Raw genomic sequence first — 21758 nt, 5'->3', positions numbered from 1 at the left:
AGTGCTGGGAACCGAACCCAGGCATTTTTACAGGAGCAGCAGGTGTTCTTAACCGCCGAGACATTTCTCCAGCCCCCACCTCAGGTATTTTGTTTTCTTTGAAGATTCTGAGCCCAGCATTTCCCCCTCTCCAGTTATTGTTGAAAGTCTGTGGTACGTGACAGTAATTTTTATTGCTTTTCTTTTTATGTCATTTGATATTTGGTTACCATATCTCTAGGTTGTATTTTGAGGGTCAATGTTACTTGACATTGAAGTATCACCAACCTAAATGTCCCAATTACTGCCAAGATACAGGACATTAGCAATCGGTATTTATTTAAATAATCTGTCTGTCTCCCTTTTCTCCTTTGGGGCTCTCATTGTTCATGGATTCATGTTTATGTTGTTATATAAGTTTTATTTACTTCATTCTTTTAGCACCTCCCACTGATTCATTTCAAATGGACTGTCCCTTTTCTTCTTACTTATTTTGTAGTTTTAATTTTCCTTTTATTTTTTTTGAGGGATTTTTCTTTTTTTTTTTTTATTAACTTGAGTATTTCTTATATACATTTCGAGTGTTATTCCCTTTCCTGGTTTCCGGGCAAACATCCCCCTCCCCCCTCCCCTTCCTTATGGGTGTTCCCCTCCCAACCCTCCCCCCATTGCCGCCCTCCCCCCCACAGTTTAGTTCACTGGGGGTTCAGTCTTAGCAGGACCCAGGGCTTCCCCTTCCACTGGTGCTCTTACTAGGATATTCATTGCTACCTATGAGGTCAGAGTCCAGGGTCAGTCCATGTATAGTCTTTAGGTAGTGGCTTAGTCCCTGGAAGCTCTGGTTGCTTGGAATTGTTGTACATATGGGGTCTCGAGCCCCTTCAAGCTCTTCCAGTTCTTTCTCTGATTCCTTCAACGGGGGTCCTGTTCTCAGTTCAGTGGTTTGCTGCTGGCATTCAACTCTATATTTGCTGTATTCTGGCTGTGTCTCTCAGGAGAGATCTACATCCGGCTCCTGTCGGTCTGCACTTCTTTGCTTCATCCATATTATCTAATTGGGTGGCTGTATATGTATGGGCCACATGTGGGGCAGGCTCTGAATGGGTGTTCCTTCAGTCTCTGTTTTAATCTTTGCCTCTCCCTTCCCTGCCAAGGGTATTCTTTTTCCTCATTTAAAGAAGGGGTGAAGCATTCACATTTTGATCATCCGTCTTGAGTTTCATTTGTTCTAGGGATCTAGGGTAATTCAAGCATTTGGGCTAATAGCCACTTATCAATGAGTGCATACCATGTATGTCTTTCTGTGATTGGGTTAGCTCACTCAGGATGATATTTTCCAGTTCCAACCATTTGCCTACGAATTTCATAAAGTCATTGTTTTTGATAGCTGAGTAATATTCCATTGTGTAGATGTACCACATTTTCTGTATCCATTCCTCTGTTGAAGGGCATCTGGGTTCTTTCCAGCTTCTGGCTATTATAAATAAGGCTGCGATGAACATAGTGGAGCACGTGTCTCTTTTATATGTTGAGGCATCTTTTGGGTATATGCCCAAGAGAGGTATAGCTGGATCCTGAGGCAGTTCAATGTCCAATTTTCTGAGGAACCTCCAGACTGATTTCCAGAATGGTTGTATCAGTCTGCAATCCCACCAACAATGGAGGAGTGTTCCTCTTTCTCCACATCCTCGCCAGCATCTGCTGTCACCTGAGTTTTTGATCTTAGCCATTCTCACTGGTGTGAGGTGAAATCTCAGGGTTGTTTTGATTTGCATTTCCCTTATGACTAAAGATGTTGAACATTTCTTTAGGTGTTTCTCAGCCATTTGGCATTCCTCAGCTGTGAATTCTTTGTTTAGCTCTGAACCCCATTTTTAATAGGGTTATTTGTCTCCCTGGGGTCTAACTTCTTGAGTTCTTTGTATATTTTGGATATAAGGCCTCTATCTGTTGTAGGATTGGTAAAGATCTTTTCCCAATCTGTTGGTTGCTGTTTTGTTCTAACCACAGTGTCCTTTGCCTTACAGAAGCTTTGCAGTTTTATGAGATCCCATTTGTCGATTCTTGATCTTAGAGCGTAAGCCATTGGTGTTTTGTTCAGGAAATTTTTTCCAGTGCCCATGTGTTCCAGATGCTTCCCTAGTTTTTCTTCTATTAGTTTGAGTGTGTCTGGTTTCATGTGGAGGTCCTTGATCCACTTGGACTTAAGCTTTGTACAGGGTGATAAGCATGGATCGATCTGCATTCTTCTACATGTTGACCTCCAGTTGAACCAGCACCATTTGCTGAAAATGCTATCTTTTTTCCATTGGATGGTTTTGGCTCCTTTGTCAAAAATCAAGTGACCATAGGTGTGTGGGTTCATTTCTGGGTCTTCAATTCTATTCCATTGGTCTATCTGTCTGTCTCTGTACCAATACCATGCAGTTTTTATCACTATTGCTCTGTAATACTCGTTGAGTTCAGGAATAGTGATTCCCCCTGAAGTCCTTTTATTGTTGAGGATAGCTTTAGCTATCCTGGGTTTTTTGTTATTCCAGATGAATTTGCAAATTGTTCTGTCTAACTCTTTGAAGAATTGGATTGGTATTTTGATGGGGATTGCATTGAATCTGTAGATTGCTTTTGGTAAAATGGCCATTTTTACTATATTAATCCTGCCAATCCATGAGCATGGGAGATCTTTCCATCTTCTGAGGTCTTCTTCAATTTCTTTCCTCAGTGTCTTGAAGTTCTTATTGTACAGATCTTTTACTTGCTTGGTTAAAGTCACACCGAGGTACTTTATATTATTTGGGTCTATTATGAAGGGTGTCGTTTCCCTAATTTCTTTCTCGGCTTGTTTCTCTTTTGTATAGAGGAAGGCAACTGATTTATTTGAGTTAATTTTATACCCAGCCACTTTGCTGAAATTGTTTATCAGCTTTAGTAGTTCTCTGGTGGAACTTTTGGGATCACTTAAATATACTATCATATCATCTGCAAATAGTGATATTTTGACCTCTTCTTTTCCGATCTGTATCCCCTTGATCTCCTTTTGTTGTCTGATTGCTCTGGCTAGAACTTCAAGAACTATATTGAATAAGTAGGGAAAGAGTTGGCAGCCTTGTCTAGTCCCTGATTTTAGTGGGATTGCTTCAAGTTTCTCTCCATTTAGTTTAATGTTAGCAACTGGTTTGCTGTATATGGCTTTTACTATGTTTAGGTATGGGCCTTGAATTCCTATTCTTTCCAGGACTTTTATCATGAAGGGGTGTTGAATTTTGTCAAATGCTTTCTCAGCATCTAATGAAATGATCATGTGGTTCTGTTCTTTCAGTTTGTTTATATAATGGATCACGTTGATGGTTTTCCGTATATTAAACCATCCCTGCATGCCTGGGATGAAGCCTACTTGATCATGGTGGATGATTGTTTTGATGTGCTCTTGGATTCGGTTTGCCAGAATTTTGTTGAGTATTTTTGTGTCGATATTCATAAGGGAAATTGGTCTGAAGTTCTCTTTCTTTGTTGTGTCTTTGTGTGGTTTAGGTATAAGAGTAATTGTGGCTTCATAGAAGGTATTCGGTAGTGATCCATCTGTTTCAATTTTGTGGAATAGTTTGGATAATATTGGTATGAGGTCTTCTATGAAGGTATGATAGAATTCTGCACTAAACCCGTCTGGACCTGGGCTCTTTTTGGTTGGGAGACCTTTAATGACTGCTTCTATTTCCTTAGGAGTTATGGGGTTGTTTAACTGGTTTATCTGTTCCTGATTTAACTTCGGTACCTGGTATCTGTCTAGGAAATTGTCCATTTCCTGAAGATTTTCAAGTTTTGTTGAATATAGGTTTTTATAGTAAGATCTGATGATTTTTTGAATTTCCTCTGAATCTGTAGTTATGTCTCCCTTTTCATTTCTGATTTTGATAATTTGGACCCACTCTCTGTGTCCTCTCGTTAGTCTGGCTAAGGGTTTATCTATCTTGTTGATTTTCTCAAAGAACCAACTTTTGGTTCTGTTGATTCTTTTTATGGTCCTTTTTGTTTGTACTTGGTTGATTTCAGCTCTGAGTTTGATTATTTCCTGCCTTCTACTCCTCCTGGGTGTATTTGCTTCTTTTTGTTCTAGAGCTTTTAGGTGTGCTGTCAAGCTGCTGACATATGCTCTTTCCTATTTCTTTCTGCAGGCACTCAGTGCTATGAGTTTTCCTCTTAGCACAGCTTTCATTGTGTCCCATAAGTTTGGGTATGTTGTACCTTCATTTTCATTAAATTCTAAAAAGTTTTTAATTTCTTTCTTTATTTCTTCCTTGACCAGGTTATCATTGAGTAGAGCATTGTTCAATTTCCACGTATATGTGGGCATTCTTCCCTTATTGTTATCGAAGACCAGTTTTAGGCCGTGGTGGTCTGATAGCACGCATGGGATTATTTCTATCTTTCTGTACCTGTTGAGGCCCGTTTTTTGACCAACTATATGGTCAATTTTGGAGAAAGTACCATGAAGAGCTGAGAAGAAGGTATATCCTTTTGCTTTAGGATAGAATGTTCTATAAATATCTGTTAAGTCCATTTGGCTCATGACTTCTCTTAGTCTGTCTACATCTCTGTTTAATTTCTCTTTCCATGATCTGTCCATTGATGAGAATGGGGTGTTGAAATCTCCCACTATTATTGTGTGAGGTGCAATGTGTGTTTTGAGCTTTAGTAAGGTTTCTTTTACATATGTAGGTGCCCTTGTATTTGGGGCATAGATATTTAGGATTGAGAGTTCATCTTGGTGGATTTTTCCTTTGATGAATATGAAGTGTCCTTCCTTATCTTTTTTGATGACTTTTAGTTGAAAATTGATTTTATTTGATATTAGAATGGCTACTCCAGCTTGCTTCTTCTGACCATTTGCTTGGAAAGTTGTTTTCCAGCCTTTCACTCTGAGGTAGTGTCTGTTTTTGTCTCTGAGGTGTGTTTCCTGTAGGCAGCAGAATGCAGGGTCCTCGTTGCGTATCCAGTTTGTTATTTATTTCTTTTTATTGGGGAGTTGAGGCCATTGATGTTGAGAGATATTAAGGAATAGTGATTATTGCTTCCTGTTATATTCATATTTGGATGTGAGGTTATGTTTGTGTGCTTTCATTCTCTTTGTTTTGTTGCCAAGACGATTAGTTTCTTGCTTCTTCTAGGGTATAGCTTGCCTCCTTATGTTGGGCTTTACCCTTTATTATCCTTTGTAGTGCTGGATTTGTAGAAAGATATTGTGTAAATTTGGTTTTGTCATGGAATATCTTGGTTTCTCCATCTATGTTAATTGAGAGTTTTGCAGGATACAGTAACCTGGGCTGGCATTTGTGTTCTCTTAGGGTCTGTATGACATCTGTCCAGGATCTTCTGGCCTTCATAGTTTCTGGCGAGAAGTCTGGTGTGATTCTGATAGGTCTCCCTTTATATGTTACTTGACCTTTTTCCCTTACTGCTTTTAATATTCTATATTTTGTGCGTTTGGTGTTTTGACAATTATGTGACGGGAGGTGTTTCTTTTCTGGTCCAATCTATTTGGAGTTCTGTAGGCTTCTTGTATGCCTATGGGTATCTCTTTTTTTTAGGTTAGGGAAGTTTTCTTCTACGATTTTGTTGAAGATATTTACTGTTCCTTTGAGCTGGGAGTCTTCACTCTCTTCTATACCTATTATCCTTAGGTTTGATCTTCTCATTGAGTCCTGGATTTCCTGTATGTTTTGGACCAGTAGCTTTTCCCGCTTTACATTATCTTTGACAGTTGAGTCAATGATTTCTATGGAATCTTCTGCTCCTGAGATTCTCTCTTCCATCTCTTGTATTCTGTTGGTGAAGCTTGTATCTACAGCTCCTTGTCTCTTCTTTTGGTTTTCTATATCCAGGGTTGTTTCCATGTGTTCTTTCTTGATTGCTTCTATTTCCATTTTTAATTCCTTCAACTGTTTGATTGTGTTTTCCTGGAATTCTTTCAGGGATTTTTGTGTCTCCTCTCTATGGGCTTCTACTTGTTTATTTATGTTTTCCTGGAATTCTTTCAGGGATTTTTGCGATTCCTCTCTGTAGGCTTCTACTTGTTTATTAATGTTTTCCTGTGTTTCTCTAAGGGAGTTCTTCACGTCTTTCTTGAAGTCCTCCAGCATCATGATCAAATATGATTTTGAAACTAGATCTTGCTTTTCTGGTGTGTTTGGATATTCCATGTTTGTTTTGGTGGGAGAATTGGGCTCCGATGCTGCCATGTAGTCTTGGTTTCTGTTGCTTGGGTTCCTGCGCTTGCCTCTCGCCATCAGATTATCTCTAGTGTTACTTTGTTCTGCTATTTCTGACAGTGGCTAGACTGTCCTATAAGCCTGTGTGTCAGGAGTGCTGTAGACCTGTTTTCCTCTCTTTCAGTCAGTTATGGGGACAGAGTGTTCTGCTTTCTGGCGTGTAGTTTTTCCTCTCTACAGGTCTTCAGCTGTTCCTGTGGGCCTGTGTCTTGAGTTCACCAGGCAGGTCACTTGCAGCAGAAAAGTTGGTCTTACCTGTGGTCCTGAGGCTCAAGTTCGCTCGCGGGGTGCTGCCCTTGGGCTCTCTGTGGCGGCAGCAACCAGGAAGATCTGCGCCGCCCTTTCCGGGAGCTTCAGTGCATCAGAGTTCCAGATGGCCTTTGGTGTTTTCCTCTGGCGTCCGAGATGTATGTGCAGAGAGCAGTCTCTTCTGGTTTCCCAGGCTTGTCTGCCTCTCTGAAGGTTTATCTCTCCCTCCCACGGGATTTGGGTGCAGAGAACTGTTTATCCGGTCTGTTTCCTTCAGGTTCCGGCGGTGTCTCAGGCAGGGGTCCTGCCGCTCCTGGGCCCTCCCCCACGGGAGCCCAGAGGCCTTATACAGTTTCCTCTAGGGCCAGGGATGTGGGCAGGGGTGGGCAGTGTTGGTGGTCTCTTCCGCTCTGCAGCCTCAGGAGTGCCCACCTGACCAGGCGGTTGGGTCTCTCTCTCACGGGGTCTGGGAGCAGAGCATCCTTTTATTTTTAAGATTTATTTATTATTTATAAGTACACTGTCGCTGTCTTCAGACACACCAGAAGAAGGCATTGCATCTCATTCCAGATGGTTGCGAGCCACCATGTGGGTGTTGGGAATTGAACTCAGGACCTGTGGAAGAGCAGTCAGTGCTCTTAACCACTGAGCCATCTCTCCAGCCCTGGTTTTAATTTTCATTCATCGTTAGTGTGAATGAGCGTGAGTCCACATGCCGCACGGTGTGTGTAGAGAACAGAGGACAATTTTCAGAAGTCGATTTTCTCTTTCCGCCCCATCAGGCTTCCACGATCTAAATCAAATCAGATCATGGGGTTTGCGAGGCAAGTATTTCCACCCATTGAGACATTTGGCTAGGCCTCAAGTGGAATATCTGTGACTCCTTGTTGCTTTCTTCATACGTCTGAAATCTGTGGCTGAGTCTCTCCATGGGGAAACTTCAGGCCATAAGTGTAAGTTTGCATCAAGGCTTTCTGGTCACTTGGCGTTATACCTATTTTATTTAATCTCTTCTTGCTTTGCCTGTGTTGTTTTTCTGATTTTTGTCTCATTGTGTTCTCTAGCATTTCACTGTCTCCTTAAATTCATCATTTGTATGTCTTTTTAATCAGGCAATTTGTAGATCTTGATTTCTTTGAGGTTGTTTACTTGAATTTTTTTTTTTTTTGGACAAGATCATGTTTGCCTGGTTCTTTGTCTCTCATATAGACTTGTATGGCGTTCATGCCTCTGAAGTAGCAATCGCTTTCCCGGTCTTTACAGACTGATTTTAGCCAGTAAAGGCTTCACCCAGTCGTGCTTTAGCTGATAGAGATGGATGGAAAGCAAGTTTTAACCAAACAACTCAACAGTTGCTGGGTCTCCAGTTGTAAAGTTTGTTGCTAGAGGCTAAGGTATGTGCTGCACCTAGGTGGGTTCGAGTGCTTCCAGAGCATTGACCAATGGAATTGGCACTGTGGTGAATCAAGTTCAAGGTCCACAGTAGTGTCTTCAGATACAGATATATTATCTGGTACATGAGTAGATACAGGTCCTGCAGGGTCTAGAGGGAGGTCCCTGAGTAGCCTCTGCTGTGACTTAGGCACAAGTGAGAAAGACTGGAAACCAAGTCAAAAGGCCGCTTTGGAGCCTACAGCAAAGACTAAAGTCAGCAGACCTGCCTCTATGGGTAAGACTAGGTTCCTGGGTAGGTATGATAACTGCTCTTGGACCTCAGCTCACAGACTGAAGTAGAGTGGCAGGCATGTGTCAGGATCTTCCATGGGATCAAGATCAGTGAGACTTTCTCTTGGGAGATAGATGGCCATTCTCTTGCTGTCTATCTGGTTAGACCAGATCGTGGCTAAAGCATCCTAGAGCTGTGCTACAGAGACAACTCGAGATATGCTGTTGGGTGGTTGAGATACCTGCCTTGGGCTAATAGGATGCATGTGTCTCTCCTACAATCCCTGTGCTGTCAGGATTATCAGGATCATATCTAGACTCTGCCTTGGGGGAGAAGCTCTTATTTGGTCCCAGATGACTTTTGTGTTCATAGGTGGAACTGAGGACAGTGCATGTGCGATCAGTTCTAAAGTGGAAAGAATTGTTTCTGGATCTTTCACTGGGGCCACGGTAATTCTGCCACTGGGCAGAATTAGTCTTCCCTCTCACATTGTCCCTCTTCAGTCCAGGGTTTTACAGGTATCTCAAAACTTCCCACCCAGATCCTAAAGCTAGTACGGAAGCATCATTATCCACAATGTCCACCAAAACTATGGACTTTAGGGATATAGAAGAACAGGGGACCTCTTCTCAAGTCGCCTTGATGACATGGGTCCAAAATTTTTAAATTTTAAAATAGATATAACCAGAGGCCATTGAGTGTTGAGTCAAATAATTGTTGCCCTAGAGTTTCAGGGTCCAAAGAAGCCAGGTCACTCTGTCATGCGCAATTCCGTCTCTAGATGTGTAACCAAAGAGCACTCTGGTGTACATGCTGAAAAAGGCAGTAAGCACAGTTCGTATCACCGAAAACAAATTAAGAATACATCTATGGGAGAATGAACAGATGAAGTGCTGTATAATAAAATACTATAGAGCGAGTGAAATGACTGAACTGGGTTAATATACCTCAGGACATATGAAATTAAAGCAAAGCGTAGTAGAGTGTCTTTTATTAATATATTAATGTAAGTATTAAAAATGTAACATTACTTTGGACACTTAAAATATATGGAAACACTATTAAAATTTTCAAGTTACTTATCTACAGAGGAAACGAGAGGAGTGAGACTTGGGGATTTGGGTCTTCCAAACATCAATGCCCAATCTCTTTGAGTGTTGAAAGGAACACAACAAAGCAGCCAGAGATTCTGTAGCAAAGGGGTAGGTGCACAGAGGATCTTCACATTGTTCCTTAGGTTTGAAATCTGGTACGGTCAGACACGGGAAGCAGAGAAACACTCGGGCAGGCTTATGTATGCATAGCCCCTGCATGGGTGTGGCGACCAGTTGGCCATTGTGAGGCGTCACCAAGAATGATGCTATAGTGACTCGATGGACGTTTCAGACTTCGCTCACTCCCAGCTTGGATCTTGGAGCAGACGTCTCTGTAAGAAGATATATATGGCTTTCTGCTCTTCATAAAGTCGGGATGAGAAAACGAATGGTGTTCTCCGATCTGTGAGCTCTCTGTAACTTGTGGGAAGAGACGAGTGAAAGACCAAAGCAGAGGAAGGATGAATAGCCCTTTCAGGATTGTTCTGAAGAATCCAGCCGTACCTCAGGGCGAGAGCTCCCGAACATGTACTTGTGTCACTTTGCAGAATGATTTCCTTTTGATCTTGGAGACAGGCCCTCAGACCATAGGCCAGGATGACCTTAAGTTAGGGCAATTCTCAGACTAATTCTGGGATCACGCCAGCATCCCCTGCTGAGATCTGATGCCAATTGTGTACACTGGTGGCCTAGCTACCCGTGAAATGACCCAACAAATGTTCTTCCTTCTTGGAGAAAATCATTTCCAGTTTCCTCTGAAGCTTCCAACCACAGTACTTCCTGTGGTACACCGGCCATTTGCTCTGTTGAACACTGAGTGATCACTGTGGACAAGGGGGAAAGATTAAGACAGAGGAGCCATGTTTTTTGGAAGAATGGACCTTGACAGTGGTAACAAACCATACAGAGGACATGCTCTGTGGCCACAGCCTCAGCCAGGCTGCGGCCTATCCAGAGCTTGGTCAGCGTCTGCACACTAAGCCAGCGAGGTGTTTACTGAACCCTTGGCTGAGAATGAAGAACCCAGGGGTTGACATACATTCTGAGCTAACAATGGTACGTCCTCTGGTAAGAACACACTTCCCATAAGGAAAGGGGAGCCCAGTCTGGTGGGTGAACCAAGTCTGCTGCCCCTATCAGGAGGAGAGGAGGGCGAAAATACTGTAATAGCCACCATTAGAAACAGAGAGAACACCTGCACAGGAGGAATGCTGCCTGCTATAAAAACAGACTGTTGCTGGGTGACCTTATTTGAGAAGAGGAGCCTTGAAGATCACAGTAATGGCGCAGGCTTGCCCTAAGTGGCAAGATCCCACAGGTTACGTGAAGGCATAGAAAGATTTTCACAAAGCGGAGCCCGAGAGCCAATTTTTCTAGCTTAAAAAAAAATAGGAAAAAAAATTGGAAAATACGTTAGTGCAGTAATTTTAATTTAATTCAGCTCACCAGAGCTGTGATTAACGCCTAAACAACACCCTCTAGAGAGTAAAGCCTCCTTCGATCTGTGGTTTCAAGAAATGCTACCTCGGAGGGAAAGGGAGGAGGAACTCTCCTCTTAGTTGCGGTTAGCACTGTCTGAGATTCTGCCACTGAGCCCTGGTTGTGGCTCAGCATGATCAAGTAGAGGGAGCCAGGCTGCTTAGGTTCTGTATCCAGGGAATTTAAGTTTCTCTTTGTGAGCCGTGGTTCACAAAGCCCAGTTGACGTCATACTTGTGTAGGTGGCTTGGTGAGAGACTCACTTCCGACACCCTTTGGCCAACTAACTTGCCATGTAAGTAATCCGTTTACCGACTGTTGAACATACTATTAAAGAAATAAATTTTAAAGAAAGGAGGGTGTTGACATGTAGATTACATCACTTCCGAATGAGGTCACCCTCTTAGAGCTTCTTTAGAACCCTGCCTTTTGGTCGATGGAGTCTAGTTCAGAGACAAGACGAAAGCTGAGAGTCACATTGCAGAATGATGTGACATGCTGGGACAGGTATCACTGGTCTTTCTGAAATTCTGACACAGGGCTTCTCCTGTAGCATCTATTTGCCACCTACAAGTAACAAGTAATCCATCACCATCTAACTCTTAAGGATCAATTTTTAACCTGGAAACCTGGACTACTCAAACGGCTTTAGCATCCTTTCTTTCCTTCAGAATTTTTTTCTTAAGGTTGAATTTGGGAACTTGGGGTATAGCCCAGTGGTAAGCTACTTGCTACTCATAGGAATGGTAAGCCACAACCACAGGTAACAGTGTGATGGTTTGCAAACATAGTGCTGAGAGAGGCTAGACAGATGGAGCGATCCACATATGCCCATTCACAGAAGTACAAAACTAGACACACCTCAGGAGCAGGGATAGAGCTCAGACAAGAGACACTTTGAGAGTAGAAGTTGTGAACCCAAGAGGGCTTGTTGATATATTTTCTGGATTTGCCTCTTGGGCCACAGTAAAAAGCCAGAAGCTGGGAGACTAAAAATGACAATTGATTTTTCTCTCAGTTTGGGAAACAAGGAAGCTCAAAGTCAAGGTTTTAGCCGACTATGGCTCTGGTGGAGACTGTCTGTCATAAAAACAGTGAGTGACCTTCTCACCCTGTCCGGATGGCACATGGATGGCAGCCTGGCCTCCTCCACTCACATAAGGATACCAATCTTATCATTTACGGACAAGTCTGGTGAACTCAGTTAACCTCGGTCATTTGTCATTTAGTAAATTTATCAATTTTTGACTTCTAGAAAAACTTGGTTTGCTTACAAGCATTTAAAGGTCATAAATAAGAGTCCAGCAGTATCACAGCCACATGTGTGTGGAGGAATGTAAACTTATCTGCACATATACCATGATGAAAATTACTCTCTGTCAGTTTCCACGATCACAGACCAGAAATAAGTCCTAGGAATTATTCTACAGCAGCCAGGAATGAAACAAATCAAGTTTGCTGTCTTGGGTGCACTGACTAAAGTTCAAGTTAAAAGTTAACAGCAATGGATTACGTTGTTAAATTCTTACTGTTCTTCGTCATTCGTAGGTTAACTGGATCATGGAAGATTATCCTAAGTACAGTGTTTGCATCAACTTTTCTTCTTGTTGGTAAGCCTTAGCAGGAAAGGTCCTTAAACTGATTCGCACACTATGTGGTAAGAGAGAGCTCAGGGGACACATGTTGGAGCATGTTGGTCACATTGGAAGTCACCTACACAATCTGCAAGCTTCTTTTCCCTTTCGTGTCGCACTTTTTTTTTTTTTTTGTTCTTTTCTCCGGAGCTGGGGACTGAACCCAGGGCCTTGCGCTTCCTAGGCAAGCGCTCTACCACTGAGCTAAATCCCCAACCCCTCATGTTGCACTTTAATAGTAACATAAGCTCTTCTTAGGTTATTTGGGAGATTATCTTTCTGTAAGTATTTCAATTTATTTTTTAAATGTAAAATAGATTTTTAATAGCTTCTGATTATAGTTTCCCTTGAGGATCCTCTGAGATCCTTCCCACTTCAAACTCCATGTCCTATGTATCTTAGTTAGAAAAAAGTAAGTATAAGATAAAGAGTAATAATAATAAAGAATAAAAATAAAATAAAATGAGTCAGAAAAGACAAAACAAACAAAAGCACGAGAAACATAGATGCCAAGACACACATGTTTATACACAGGAATCCCATAAAAATCATAAAACTGGAAGTCATAGTATATATGCAAAGGAACACAGAAGTTGCACAGACATTAATCCCTAATATGGGTAGTCAGGCAGGGATAGCACATGCCTGTAATACCACCACTCGGGAGTCAGAGTCAGGCAGATCTCCGTGAGTTCAAGGCCAGCCTGGTCTACAGAGTGAGTTGCAGGAGACCCAGGGATACACAGAAAAACTCTATCTGGAAAAACCAAAACACACAAAAAACAAACAAGTGACTCTGATGCTAAGGGCCCCTGTTGCCAAGACCCACAACCTGAGTTTGGTCTCTGGACTCACAAAGTGGAAGGAGGAAGTGACTCCATTAAATTGTCTTCTTGACTTCTATATACATGCTGTGGCATATGCATACTCACCCCTCAACATATATAGAAGATAGATAGATGGATGGATGGATAGGTAGATAGATAGATAGATAGATAGATAGATAGATAGATAGATAGATGACAGATAGATAGGATAAAAAGGAAAGAATTCCCAATATGCTTCCCATAGAAGTATTTGCTATTTTACCTTTTCTAAATTTGAGTGATTCAGCTTGGGGACTTTTTCAACTTTTAAAATCTTTTATTCACATATTAATTACACATAATAACATGTTTCGTCATGGCTCATTAATACATGCATATGCTGTTCTTATTGTCCTTACTTTAAATTTTAATTATTTTGAGGATTTCATAAATTCAAAATGAAATATGACCGTATCTTTCTCCCATTTCCCCTCTCCATCTTTCTCGTGCCTCGCCCCCAACTTTATGACTTGTGACTTGAAAAACCACTAAGTCCAGTTAGTGCTGCCCAAATGCAATTAGGTGTGGACCCATCCTACTGCAAAATGCACAGAAACCTACCAGTCCTCAAAACAGAATGCTCTCCTCTGCCCTAGCCACTACCCACTACCGATAATAGTTCCTTAGCAATGGTGAAGCCAGTGGGTCATCTACCCCATCGATGCCAGAGTTTTGGTTGTCTTGATCTTAGGTAATCACAACTTCAGTGAGTTCGTGGATGCAACCACGAACTGGTAACATTTCACAGTGCTCCTCCCATCCCACAGTTCTCTACTTGCTACCTCCTCCTCTCCCACATTCCCTGAGCCTTTGTGGGATTTACACCGATATTCAGGGCTGGTCACTCAGTCTCATATTCTCATCTCTCCTTGGACTGTTGTTGACTGCGGAAAGAGGCTTATCTCAGCATGGTTGAGAGCAGCCCGGGACTATGGAGATAAGCATAAATATTCAGACAGCATTTTGAGAGCACGACTATATAAGTAATAGCTTTTACCCTAGACCCCATGACCTCCCCAGCCATGAACTTTTGACTAGGATTATAGCACCAGGTATAAAATTTCCTCCTGTGGACAGGTCTCAGGTTCAATGAGAACGTGGTTAGTTATCTCATAGTTGTCAAGCTACAGTTGATCCAGTAAGCACCTCTTGCCTGGCAGTCTAATATTGCATGGTTTCAATGTTCCCTTCAAGGGCATGCTTCCAATGACCTACCCACCTAATAAGCCACACCTCTTCAACATTCTACCACCTTCCAGTACTGCCAAGTTGAAGTTCAAGCCTTTGACACATTAGCCTTTCAGCTATACTTCTATAACCAAGGCATCATCTTTTAAAGATAGCCATTGAAGTATTTATCATGGATATAAACTGCTTCTCCCTACTTCCTACTTTCGAGCTGGCCAACTTGCCAATGGATGTGCTGATTCAACTTTAAGCATTGATGCATATAAATCTCAGAAGAATTAAAGTGGCCGCTGTCGTTTTTGTTCTCCACTAAGTTGAAATGACAATTCAGTGCTGTCGGGTGTACTGTGTTACACAACCACTTTCTTTATTGAGGTACTACATCTATTCACTGCTCCTAAAGGAAACTCCTTGTATCCCAAACCAGTAGCTTCCTGTTTTCTCTCTCTTCACCACAAGCCTGCATCCTACCTCTTTACCTAGCTCAAATATGTGGCAAAATGGCAGTTTCCTTGTATGTTTGCTTTTATTAATCCCAATGTTTAAAGGGTCAGCCTCGCTTTAGAGTGTATCAGGTTTTTCTGTTCATTTCTGAGGCCTACCAATATTGCATTGTGGTTGTACATAGCACATTCTAAAATCAGTGTGCCCATTGGTGGACATTTAGACTACATACCTTTTGGTATACAAGGTATAAGACTTATATTATACCGTTTGGGTCTTAGGGTTAGTGCAGCTATAGAAATGTGCATGTGTGTTTGTTTGAACATTTAGACTCTGTGTTAGCAAATACCTAGTAGTGGGGATGCCAGGAAAGAAGTGGTGTTGGTTATCCACAGTGGGCACCCCACTCTCCATTCCCACCAGCAATGTTTTGGGACTGACTTTCTTGACGTTGTCACCATCTCTTACCATTTTCCTATTTACTAGAGTCAAATCAGTAGCTTCAGACTGGTCATTGTGGTCTGCATTATCCTAATGAGTGATTTGCATGAATTTATAGGCCCTGGGCAAGTATTGTCTGGAGATTTATCTATTTGTCTTTTCTTCATTTTTTACCATATTTGCCCATCTCGGACATTTGATTTCAAAATACTTTCTTTCATCGTGAACACTGTCTTTCATTTTTCACTTTATCCTTTAGCTCATAAACGTTTATAATTTTGATGACATTTTATCAAGAAACACATTGCAAAAACCCAACGGTGAAGACTTGCTGATTTCTTCTGGTAGTCCTGTGGTCTTGGCAATTAATTCATGTCACTGGCCCATGTCATGGTCATGTGGTACAGAATACACTTTCAGATTCATTCTTTTGCACCTGATTATCCAGTTGGACCAGCACCGTTTGCTGAAGAGATAATTCTCCTACAAGGATATTTTTAATCATCTTGGATCCTGACAAAAAAGTCCAACATATCTAGGTCTTTCCCATCCCCCCCACACACACACACATGCACACACCTATGTTGGCTTGTTGCTGGGATCAAACCCAGAGCCAATATGTTACCACTGAGATATATCTCTGGCCTATGGAAGCCAGAAGAGGGCATTGTATCTCCTGGAGCTGGGGTAACAGATGGTTGTGAGCTGACATGTGGATGCTGGGAGTCAAACCTGGGTCTTCTGGAAGAGCAGTTAATGCTCTTCACTGGTGAGCCATACCTCCAGGCCTTGGCTCGGACTCTTATCCTCCTTCCTGAACTGCCCAAGTGCTAGAATTGCACGTATGTACCCCCACTTTTGACTTGGAGCGTTTGACCTAATTACTCACAAGAAAAGGTTTTGTTCTGCCATTTCACTATTTTTCCTTTGTCTTCTACTCTCTTGTTGTTTCTAATTTCTTCTGTTACAGCCATCCTCTGTGTCGAATTGGTTTTAACATAGTTTTTGAAGATTCCCCTCACAGACATGTTAAATATTTTCTTAGTAATTACCACAAGAATTACAACGGCCAAAACAGATAACAAAATGGCTTCATGGCAAATTAACTTATAAATCACGCAAACGCCCAATTACCCATTAGTCTGGATTCACCGTTATGCTTTCTGTGTTGATCTTTTAAAACATTTAAGACATTAAACCTGACTTACCAGCTGTTATAGCCTGAATAGAAAATGTTTCCCACAGGCTCATGTTTGAATACTTAGTCTCCAGCTGGTAGGACTCTTCTGGAAGGTTATTGAACATTTGGGATATGCAGCTAGCAGATGTAGAACACTGGGGTAGGCTTGACGGTTATCACTTGGTTCTGCTCTGGGCCAAGAACTTTTCTATCTGATCTACTATGATGTGAATGAGCCCTGCCAAGAGCGCCCATTATCCTGTGCGATGCTGCCGTAGTGGCCACACCCTCCCGACTGTGATATATGGCAACCTCTAAAACAGAGCCAGAATAAATGTCTCCTCCTGCAAATTCCTTCTGTTGGCAATGAGAAAAGTAATTGACCCCAACGTTATTATAATTTTAGCCTCTTAATTTTGTTATCTGAACAGGACATCTTGGTTTCTTCATATGTCATTGAGCTGCACCACAGAACGTCCTTTTGCTCTGAAAAACAGCAACTAGTCCAACAGATCCATAGGATTTGTTTGAGCATCCCTCTCCCAGTTCTCTTCCTCTCCTAGTTCTCTCCCTCTCCCTCTCCTAGTTCTCTCCCTCTCTCTCTCCCAGTTCTCTCTCTCTCCCTCTCCCAGTCCCTCTCCTTCTACTTCTAATCCCTTTCCGTCCTCCCTCCCTCATCTCTTCCTGTCTCTCTCTCACTCCCTCTCCCAGTCCCTCTCCCTCTCCCAACCCCTCTCCCCTCCCTCCCTCTTCACTTGCAGGCCTCTAGTTTGCTGAATGTGAAGTTCTCTGGCACCATGACTAGATCAATAGTACTCTCAGCACTTCACACACCTCACCCCACTGCTTTGTGGCTTCAACAGTTTCTGATGAGAAACCAAATGACAGTCCTGCCAAGAATAGTTAGTTATACATGGCAAAGCATTCGTTTCTTGCTGTTTTCAAGTCCTCCTCTGTGCCTTTGCCTTCTGACAGTTTGATTATATGGTTCAGTGTGGAGAATCTGTAAGTTTGTTCTCCGTGGCATTTATTGGGTCCCTTGGCATTTGTTGGGTTTCCCGGTGGACAGATTTGTTACTTCAGCCCTTCAGCCATTGTTCTTCTCGGTCTTCCCTCTCTTTTTTCCTCTTCCTCTTTCAGGGTAGAACACGTGATTATCTCATGTCTCTCAGTCTTGGCTGACTCTGCTCACTTTTCTTTATCTTTCTGCTCTGTCTACAGGATTACAGTTGTTTTGCATCTCAGAGCTGCTGCTGACCAGCCTCAATCTCTCTCATTCTCCCTCCCTCTCTGTGTCCCTCCCTCCCTCCATTCTCCTCCCCATCCCCTACCATTCCCTCTCTCTGCTATGATGGTTTCTGTGGAGGACTGGGCATTCTCCCTCACCATTTTCTATGAGCCACCTGAAAATCCGTTCCTGTCTCCTTGCCCTTCTCAGCCTGTGCAAGTGCATGAGTATGTGTATTTGTGTGATGTATGTGTGTATGTGCACGTGTATGCAGGTTTGCATGCACCCTTGTATGTGTGTGCAAAAACCAGAGGCCAATGTCCCGGTGTCTTCCCCTGTTTAGCTTCATCTTACTTTTTGAGACAAGGTCTCTCACTGAAGCTAAAATTCCAGGCATCCAACTGTTTCAGACACCACCACCTCTGTAGAGCTGGGATTCTAACATACGGAGCCACATCGGCTTCTAAGTGGCTGCCAGGGATCCAAACTCAGTACCTCATGCTTGTACAACATGCACTCTGTCCACTGCACCATTACCCTAGCTTCCTCTTTTTCTGTAGTGTTGGGGTCAAACATGAGGCGAATGCTGTTACTGAGTCCCGGCCCCAGCCTTCTCCTCCTGATTTTCAAAACTATCTCACTTTCACACTCACAGAAACAGTTATTAATACATATAACGTATTTTGTGTTTCTAGATAAGTTCTTTAATCAGAGTTTGCCTTTTCTTTGAAGGACTTCTAAATCATCAGTGGCTTAAAGAAACAGAGTTTCCTCAAAAACCCAGACAATTATACACTGTCATTGCAGAATATGGCTCCCGGCTCCACAATTACCAGGTGATGTTTCATTAAATTATTGTTGCATACCACTGATTTAAAACTGAATATGTTACAAGGTAAGTCTAGCTTGCAATGTATCATCTTGGTTTTGTGAGAAGAGCTTACAGCAAGTGAAGTTCTGTGACTAGATTTTATGGCTAAGAAAGTTCACAGAGTCTCCATACCTTCTGAACCCTGCAGACTCCCTAGGAGAAGCTCCAGGAAAAGGAAAAAAAGCAAATGATTCCTTATGACAAGCCTTCCATCTCCAGCCAGCGTAGTACTCTCCTTTGCCTGGAAGCTCCTGATATCTCAGTGAGATTTCCCATTCTTCATGAGCACTTCTTAGCATCCATGATTGTCCTGGTTTGCTTTCTACAGCCACAATAAACACCACAACCAGAAGAGCGAAGAGAGAGGATTTATTTGGTTTATACTTCCACATCACAGTCCATCATTGAGGGAATCCAGGCAGGAGCTCAAGGCAGGCACTGAAGCAGAGGTCATGGAGGAATGCTGCTTACTGGCTTGCTCCCTATGGTTTGCTCCATTTGCTTTCTTCTACAACTTAGAACTTCCTGTCCAGGCTAGGCCCCACCCACAGTGGGCTGGACCCTTCCATGTCAATTACTAATCAAGGAAATGCCAACTGCTTACCTGCAATCTGGTTAAGATGTTTTCCCAGTGAAGGTTTCCCTTTCCCAATTTGTTTCCCGTTAGCAACCAGCCTTGGTCCTGGACAACAGGTCAACCACATGACACCCAACAGACAGTTTGCCTGAAATGACTTCTACAGCTCAAGGTCCTCACAGTCTTGGTCTTGGACAAGGAGCTGGTCCAGATCCTTAATTCACCCTCAGGAATACAAATATGCATCCACACTAACCAGTGGTAACCCACCTTCCTGTCCCTTCCTTCTTCTGTCCCTACTTTCCCCACTTCTGGAAAGCAAATAAGGCTTGCATTCTGCAATTCACATTAAATGTCTCTTTCTATTGGGTGTGTGAATTGGCCACCTTGTCAGACATGGTAACAACGCTATGTGTGGCATGCTGAGGAAAACACACATGTAAGGTGCTCTTATATCCACACACTGTATTTCAAGACTCAAAGTATGGTTTCAGAAGAAAGACAAATGAGCAAAGAGGCAAGATTCCGAGTTCTTTCTTTTTTATTCCAGGCCAGACTTCGCATGCCTAAGGAGCAACAGGAACTTTTAAAGTGAGTGGGATTTTGACTATGCCACTCTAGGCTGCGACTCCAAACACCGAAATATTGGGGTTTGTTTTTTGGAAATTTATACAACTGAAATAGCTTTCCTATATTATACCTTTTATATCATGCCAGTCACGAGTACTTTTTCTCTCTGGCTATTTCCTCTTAACCATCACAAAAAAAACAGATCTGTTTTATTATTTTAATACCATATTAAAGCCCGGGAACATTCCTATAATTTTAATATTCAGTGGGCTGAAACAAAAAGTTCCTGGTTTTGAAGCAACAACAGATGAGCCTGTCTCAAATAAAAATTAGGGGTTGGGGATTTAGCTCAGTGGTAGAGCGCTTGCCTACCAATTGCAAGGTCCTGGGTTCAGTCCTCAGTTCCAAAAAAAAAAAAAGAATAAATAGGAAAATAAATAAATAAAGTCTCAAGGATGGACATTGCATGGGTTCCCGGGCTACAGGTTGAAAAACACGCCTCTTGAAATGTAGGACATCCCAGCTTGAAAGGGGTGGCATTGGGACTTAGCATTCACCTGCATGAAATCACTTGACAAGTGAGACAGGCTGCATCCTGTCTGGTCAGGGTAGAAAAAGCCAGGCAAGGTTTTGCCCTGACTCTTGTCTTGTGAGTGTCTATCCACTTTGCTTCTCATGCACAATGAAATGTGATGAGCAGACAGAAATGTGCATCCCTGCTTTCTCATCCCTGCAAATCTATTCCTTCCTTCCCTTAAGAGGACTCCTTTGCCTGTTGCTGGCCCTGACGCTGTTGGCAGGAACTTTAACACTTTCCTCTTTCACCTTGTGGTTCTTCTGTGTACAGGAAGGAAAGCCAGACTTTGGAGAACAATTTTCGTGAAATTCTGTTTTTAATTGAACAAATAGATCTTCTGAAGGCGTTGCTTAGAGACATGAAGGACGGCGTACACAATCACAGCTGGCCTGCCCAACGAGAAGCTGTGCAGGACCAGGCCACTGCTGAAGTTCTAGATGAGGCAAGGCGGGCTGGGGCATGGATGGGGTGGAGACAGCCATGGGACGCTCATTCCATCTCTTCTTTCACATTTCAAAGCTTTATGAATTCAGCTTTTTACAAATAAAATGTACATTATTCATATATTTCTATACATATATTTACATATAAATATGTAGATAAAAATTATTTTATATATTGACATATAACTTATTTATATTTAAATATGTAAACGCACACACACACACACACACACACACACACACACACACACACAGACACACACACACATCAGCATGGCTATCATGGCTTCACTTCCACCAAGTAGATTTCGTCTAGAGCAACTTAGTGCCAACTAACTTGTGTGCACCAGAACCCCAGCACCTTCTACTAGTGCTGTCACTAGGAATCTACCTCTCCACCAATGCTGTGTCACAGAGAGGATATTATGTTGCGATACAACTTAAGTCCTACAAAGTAACCAGCCAGTGACTCAGAAACCGTGCTCTTTGTACTTCAATAGCAAATACTTGCTAGCAAGAAGTTTCCATTCTGCCTTTAAAAACTATGCCTCTGGTGAGCTCCAGACTTAGGCAGGAAGCCTCCCCGTGTTGCTTTCCCTCTTCCTGGACCTCTACCAATTTCTCCTCCCCAAGTCTATGTTTGAAATGTGTGGAAATCTAACCCTGGCCTTCCACAGCTTCCAGGCTCCATCTTGTCCTTGTAATTGTGGCTCAGTGTTTGAGTTCGTCAATAGGAACTCCAACTATTGGTCCTGCTCGGGGAACTTGCTTGTTTTTTGAATCCTTCAAAGCCCAACTCTCATTGCAGTGGGTGAAAAATTTCTGTTATGGGCAATTATCTGGCCTTTGCAAGCTGCCTGATTCTCAGATAATTATGGAATATCCCAGTCTTTATTGCTAAGTATAGGACATCAGTGAGGGACATGGTAAGGAGCATACCTGACACAGCTCCATCTCGTCCTATGGGAGGGTACCACGGTTCAGTGGGCAGCTCCATCTCAGCCAAT

General features: G+C 42.4%; 1 protein-coding gene across 9 annotated transcripts in view; it reads left to right on the top strand.

Annotated features, from left to right (window-relative positions):
* Sun3 (Sad1 and UNC84 domain containing 3) overlaps positions 1 to 21758 on the top strand; it is a 38809-nt gene that overhangs the window by 3950 nt on the left and 13101 nt on the right. For 3 of the 9 annotated variants that reach the window (XR_005493415.2, XM_006251471.5, XM_063273788.1), the window contains exons 2-5: positions 12281 to 12342; positions 18446 to 18549; positions 19712 to 19752; positions 20579 to 20750. Coding sequence is in view for 8 of the 9 variants with exons in the window: in XM_006251471.5 (XP_006251533.1) it covers positions 12281 to 12342; positions 18446 to 18549; positions 19712 to 19752; positions 20579 to 20750 (379 nt within the window). In the remaining variant the exon portion in view is untranslated. Of the gene's footprint in view, positions 1 to 9131; positions 11028 to 11067; positions 11240 to 12280; positions 12343 to 18445; positions 18550 to 19711; positions 19753 to 20578; positions 20751 to 21758 lie in introns of those variants that run through there. The other 6 variants (XM_008770406.4, XM_063273789.1, XM_039092857.2 and 3 more) reach the window with 5 other exon arrangements.

This window comes from Rattus norvegicus, chromosome 14, assembly GCF_036323735.1.
Source record: "Rattus norvegicus strain BN/NHsdMcwi chromosome 14, GRCr8, whole genome shotgun sequence".
NCBI classification, from domain to species: Eukaryota; Metazoa; Chordata; class Mammalia; order Rodentia; family Muridae; genus Rattus; species Rattus norvegicus.
Note: the sequence above shows the minus strand (reverse complement) of the source record. Positions and strands in the feature narration are given on the sequence as shown.